This window comes from Macrobrachium nipponense, chromosome 24, assembly GCF_015104395.2.
Source record: "Macrobrachium nipponense isolate FS-2020 chromosome 24, ASM1510439v2, whole genome shotgun sequence".
NCBI lineage: Eukaryota > Metazoa > Arthropoda > Malacostraca > Decapoda > Palaemonidae > Macrobrachium > Macrobrachium nipponense.
This window is the reverse complement of record NC_061091.1, coordinates 64,063,050-64,069,049: the sequence shown is the minus strand read 5'-3', so window position 1 is coordinate 64,069,049 and position 6,000 is coordinate 64,063,050. Positions and strand designations below refer to the sequence as shown.

The 6,000-nt window shown below is 45.6% G+C and overlaps 1 protein-coding gene across 1 annotated transcript in view; it reads left to right on the top strand.

The window, feature by feature from the left end:
• Positions 1-643: 643 nt before the first annotated feature.
• Positions 644-6,000, top strand: part of LOC135203227 (VPS35 endosomal protein-sorting factor-like) — a 40,800-nt gene continuing 35,443 nt past the window's right edge. The window contains 5 exon segments of the mRNA XM_064232996.1: positions 644-826; positions 1,180-1,187; positions 1,320-1,389; positions 2,372-2,557; positions 3,042-3,176. Of these exon segments, the coding sequence (XP_064089066.1) occupies positions 644-826; positions 1,180-1,187; positions 1,320-1,389; positions 2,372-2,557; positions 3,042-3,176 (582 nt within the window).

Genomic DNA, 6,000 nt, shown 5'->3' with positions numbered 1-6,000 from the left:
AAAATGATGATTTCAAAATTACTTAAAATCTTATACTACTGATATTTCATACTTTTATATAATCAGAAGCACATATACATGCGGGAAAAGCAATGGTGCACTTTTGTCATCAAAATCAGAAAGGATTAAAATAAGTTTAGTGATATGAGTAGTTTGGTAATGTCACAGGCAATGTTCAGGATTGCAAGGTTTAATGAAGTAAAGGATTTTAATGCCAAGTATATATTTGAAAAGTTACTGGTGAAGAGATGGATAAGGCTGGTTATGCAGTGATGGACAGGCAGACTAGAAGGAGGATTGTTTCTGTTAACTTAGTGACATGCTGCATTGTGAGTCTGGCATTGGGAGGTATTGACGTAGAAAATAAAAAAAAAATGAGAAGGCTGGCGAAAAAGATTATGTATTCCTTTGGTAAATAGCATTGTAAACTTTTGGCAGAAGTGCGACCTGTGATCATGATGCAAGACTGACACTTTTATGAACAAATAGAGACTGGAAAGATGTGACAGACTGCTGCTATTCATGACTGGAGTAGGCTAGGAAGATGGTATTCCAGATGGGGAATTAGCAAAAATATGGACTGCTTAGAGGCATAAAAATCAGTTACGTACTCTCTCAGTTGTTAGAGTGATTTGGGTATGTGATGAGGATATATGAACAGTTAGTTAAGAAAAATAATATTAGATATATGGCAGGGGTAGCATGCTGGCTGGAGACTCCAGAAAATCAGGATTATGTCATTACAACTGAAATATTCCTAGACACGTTTGAGTTTCTTCTGAACGATTTGATCTTGAATGAGAGGCGAAAATTGAAGATGAGTAAGGTGAATGGTACATCAATATATTGATTTTTTTATAAAGTTTTATTTCACTGCAAATATCAACAGAGCAGACCAACTTTCTATATTTACCTTTCAGGTTTTTTCATTGTCTCGTCTGTTTTAGTTGTTTTGTTTGTAAATTTTGTATCCCCACAAAAGACTAGAAGTGATGGATGTAGCATGTAAAATTGGAACGTTTTAGTTGTGGGTGCTTGCTCTGAAATCATCGGTTCCCTTCATTCAAGTTAACAATTAGAACTCGGCTAACCATTCTTACCAGGTGGATGTTCATGTATAAATGAAATAAGAATTTACGTAAAGAACATATTTTTTATTTGTTGATTTACAATTTACAGGCTGTACTGTGAGCAACTAGTGCAGAGTGTTGTTGTATTATATTATTATTTATAATATATAAAATAATTTCAAACACACTTTAATAGTGTGTGTGATTGTCTACAAATATCTGTTGATATTCTGTTTAACTTGCTTGCAGTTCTACAAATGGTAGCAGTGACTATGGATTATTAGAAGCACAAGAAACAGCACGCAATTGGTTCTACAAGGTGGCATCAATGAAGAGAGTTGCTTCCGAGGCTATACCTTGAAGCTTCTCTTACTTACCTTGTTATGCTCTTCTTAGTGTCCAGTAAGTGGATATTATATTATATACAGAGGGAGTTTGAGATTTTGTGAACTCAAAGAAAGGAGAAACCATAGATTAAGCAGATTTTGATATTGAGCTTATGAAGTTCTTGACATAAAAGTAGTTAAACTTGATGCTGTTTAGTAGTTATTTGTTAAGAGGTCTGAATAAGTAGTACATAGTATATAATTTTGGCCCAGCAAGTCAAGAGAAAGCTGGTACATTTCATGAGAAAATTATTACTAGGCAAAAGTTTTTTGTTTCTCAGTTGCTTGCGCAGAGAGAGGTAAACTTTGATTTGGCATTCATTAACTTGATACATATCCTGAGAGAAGAGATGATGTCTCAATGAGTTTTTGGTCATTTTTGTAACTATTTCCCATCTTGCTTCTAATCATAATAGTTGGCCTAGCCTATCATAAGCTGGGCTTTTAATAGCATTCAGTGGAGAGGATAAGCAAAGTTTTATAGTATCCCTAATTGTAGCTATATATCATTCAGGATGAAGTTTATGAAAACAAAGTATATTATTATTCACGTGAGCCACTACTTGTAGGCTGTCCCCATCACCCAAGTTTTTCAGTTATCCAATACCAAAGTCACAAGGCAGTTGGACTACTGGGGTGTGACTGTAATGTAGTCAGAACAAGTATCCTTATAAAAAATCTGGCATAGAAGATAACAAACATTTATACTATTATTGTAGGATATTTAATTAATTACTTCATATCTCTTTTCTTGAGAGTATTGTATTTGTGACATGTTGACCACAGTTGTGATTTGATTTTATATAATCAAAAGCCAAATCAGGTACTTTCTGAAATTTTTCTAGTATTTCCTTAAATTTAGCGTAATACTTAGCCTAAATTATGTTATTGTTATCCAAGTGTGGGTTTTTATAGCTTGACTTTTTCAGAGAGGGCGAAGAAGGCTTTGTCTGTCTGACTCGCATGATTAGAGGAATTGGGGATCCTTTAATTGCTTCCTATGCGCGAATGTTTCTATGCCGAATGGGGGTGGAGGTAGCTCCTCAGCTGACACAGTATATCACTGAGAACGTCGAAGATTTTTTGCAGACTTTGAAACAGGTATTGCTTAAGAGTCTCAATAGGAAATGCCTTATACGTATAGTGGTAACCGTTTAGCAGCCTGCTTCTCTAACTTTGGTTTTAAAAAAAATGTTTCATTCACATGAAAGTACGTACATAATTAACCTATATTGATCGAGATAAGGAATGTACTTTATTGTTAATAATGTTAGAACATTTTCTCAAATATATTTTTAAAGCTTTAACTGCACATTTGAACCAAACATATTTACATCTAATTTGTTGAGCATATGAATGTGTTTAGTAGTAAGTGGCTGTGCTGTATAGGGCTTAACTTTTCTTAACATTTGTACATAGTTCATTGAGATGTCATGTTTGCAATTCATTTCAATCTGTAAACCTAATTTTTGCAATTCATTTACATCCATAAACCTTCAAACTTCTAATATCAAAGTGTTAAGAGTTCATAAAAGGATTATGTATCTGTCCTAATTGGTATCTGATAATGTCTGTCCTTTACTAGGGGTTGTGGCCTGAGGGGGAAGCTGATATCAACATGGGAGAAGACAAGGATGCTCTGGCAGTACGCGTCTTGTCTCCTCCCCTCGAGTGGATGATGCAGTGTCTTGCCAGTCGAGCTCCTCATCATGTCCTGCAGGTTAGCTTTTTTCCATTATATTAACATATTACAAATCAAGAAATAGTCTTTTAACTGTGCAGAGTGCAACTTGGTACATGAAGCAAAGCATCGCAAATGAAAACAGTTCCAGCGCTCATGCTTAGCCAACGACCAGATCCTTGAAGATATGCTACTGATATTCATTCTTCTGTGCTCCCTGATAAAGTTAAGACATGATGCCATTTTCTCCATGGCTTACCACCAGTGTTTCTGCCTACCATTGACAGGATTCTATTTTCAGTGCATATCCATATTCTTGTGTTATGTGATATAATATTGTGAGTTTGTTCCGACACGGCATACAAACCTTCGGTCATTTTACAATAGGAAGGTACTAGCGGCAGCTGGATAGGTGTAGGTCGTAAGCTTTCGAACAAGGGGTTCGGTAGTTAACTGCTTGTCCGACAGGCCGCGCAGCGCGCGACTGGGAGGTAAACAAATCACTTTTGCTTTCGGCCTCACAGCGAGTAGACGTGTGTGTTCGACGCTCTCTGCCCGCTTCTCGTCATTGCTTTCTTGAGTATATGGTTGTGTTTGTGTATGAAAAAATTCATTGTAAGTACAATCATTTCTCTCTCTTTTCATATTAATTGAACTGCAATTAATTAATGATGGAATCTCCTCGCCTCGCTACCCCACGGAGACTATGCCCGGGTACCGAAGGGCGTAAATGCGGGAAGTTATGCTCTTTCCCGGAGATAGACCCTCATATTTGTATGCTCGGTGTCGGGGGCGCGAATGCTCCCGAGCCGAGCCTTGTAATGTGTTATTAATTGGTCGGAGGCGCAGTGGATTTTGTATGAGGGCAGGAGGAAGCGAAGGCCTGCAAAGGAGTCGTCGGAAAGCTCTCCCGCGACTCCTTTGGTGACGGACACTTCGTCTTCTTTCCTGCCGCCCGCTCAACTTCCACATCTCGCGCCTTCCCCTTCGGGGGGGGGTTTCTAGGTCCTTCTCCTCTCCTGACTTGTCGAGTGTGGAGGAGGGCGCTGGAGACCCTGACGTCGAGTTGTACTCTGGGTCCTCTATCCGTTCGTCTTCGCGCGAACGGGTAGGGGATCCCCCTAATCACCCGACTTTTGCCTCCTCAGGTGCGGTTGCCGTAAGGATGACCTCGGACAGGTGTGGGCATCGTTGGGGCTGCAGGGCGTGCCGAGTGTCCAGGGGCTGCTCTTCCATCTCGCTGGCTCCGTGGCGGTCACCCATGCAACAGTCACGACCACCACCACGACCATTACAACACCCGGCTACGCTTCACCTCCTCACCTGGTGTACACCCAGCACGCGGTCTCTGTGACAACATACATCGGTGCAGGGGCCAGTCGCCGTAACTCGGGGGAGTGTGATGCTGCCGCCTGTGTTTGCCGTGCCGCGACCAGGACTTCGTGTGCCCGAAGAGCTCGCCCCTGGACCTCCCACCGGTACCTAGGATGTCTGTGCCGCTGGTCCGCCCATCTAGACCGCCTACACAGCCTGCCGTACCTGCCGTACCTGCCCAGCTGCTGTCCACGGACGTGACGTGGACCACTGCTGACGTTCCTGTACCTGCTCCTGCGGTTTTCTGCCGTTCCTGTGATGCCTGCGCCTGCTGATGTTGTTCCTGTTTCCTGGCGCCGCTGCTCCCGATGCTGATCTGTTCGGACAGGTGCGTCCGGGCCCTGTTGCTTCGGCAACAGCAGCCCCGGCTCCGCTCTGGATGACAGATCTGACGTCGGTCCTGAGAAGGTTGACGAGGAAGAAGAAGAGGAGGAGGAAGGTGTCGTCGTCGTCTTCATCGTCTTCTTCGTCTTCGTCGTCGTCTGCCGCCTCTTCCCCTTCGTCTTCTAAGGCTCCCCTGCCTAAGAAGAAGAAGGTCGCCTCCCCCCCCTAAGAAGCTCCTTCGGGAACTTCTAAGGGCCCGTCTCGCTCTGGTGAGACGGGGGGTTCTTCCGCTGGTCACCCAGCTCCTTCGGGGGCAGGACCCGTCTCTTCTTCCGCAAGGAAGAAGACTACGGGGACCAGAGGAGTGCCGGCTAACACCGGCACTTCCTCACCTGCTGTCAGTGGTTCGGCCACAGCAGCAGGGTCCGTCTCGGCCTCTCGTTCGCGAGAGGTACCGAGTGTACGGTCGCTTACCAGCGACCGTGCAGCCAGGAACCAGACCTCTGAGTTCGCTCAGCGTCAGGTTCACGGCACGGGGCGGAAGACTGGTGACAGCCGCTCACGCGACTCTCACCAGACCAGCTCTCGCTCTCGCGGCGAGCAGCTGGCTACCCGGGCGGACGTGACGGTCCATGACCGGCCACGTGCTGAGGCGGGGAAGAGGTCCCCCCGTTCGCCGGCACCAGCCACGGCTGGTACCAGCGAACTGACGCACCGTGAGGATACGCACCGACTCACCCGTGACAGTGGAGCTCGCCGGTCGCCTGACCGTCACTCACAGAGAGCGATCGGGTACGGCGACAGCACCAGTCTCTGACACACGACGACCGGAGCCGCTGTTCTCGGTCCAGCCGTTCCCACACAGCGAGACGGCTCGACTAGGTCTGCAGCTCGATCGCCACCGCGGGTTGGCGATCGCCTGCAGTCTTCCAAGCCCGCTGGTTCTGCCAGCGAGCGAGGAAGGAGCGTCAGGTCTGCCTCTTCCATACCTTCAACCTCCTCGGATTACACCGGGAGGGGCGAGGTATTGAGGAGTGATCGTGAGGGGTGCGCCCCTCAGGATCCCACCACGGCGTCGTACGTACCAGGCACGGTTCTCGGACCAGCCAGGTCGTACGCACGGGTGGTTGGAGCAGACCGAGAGGGGTCTGTCGCTGTTCCTCTC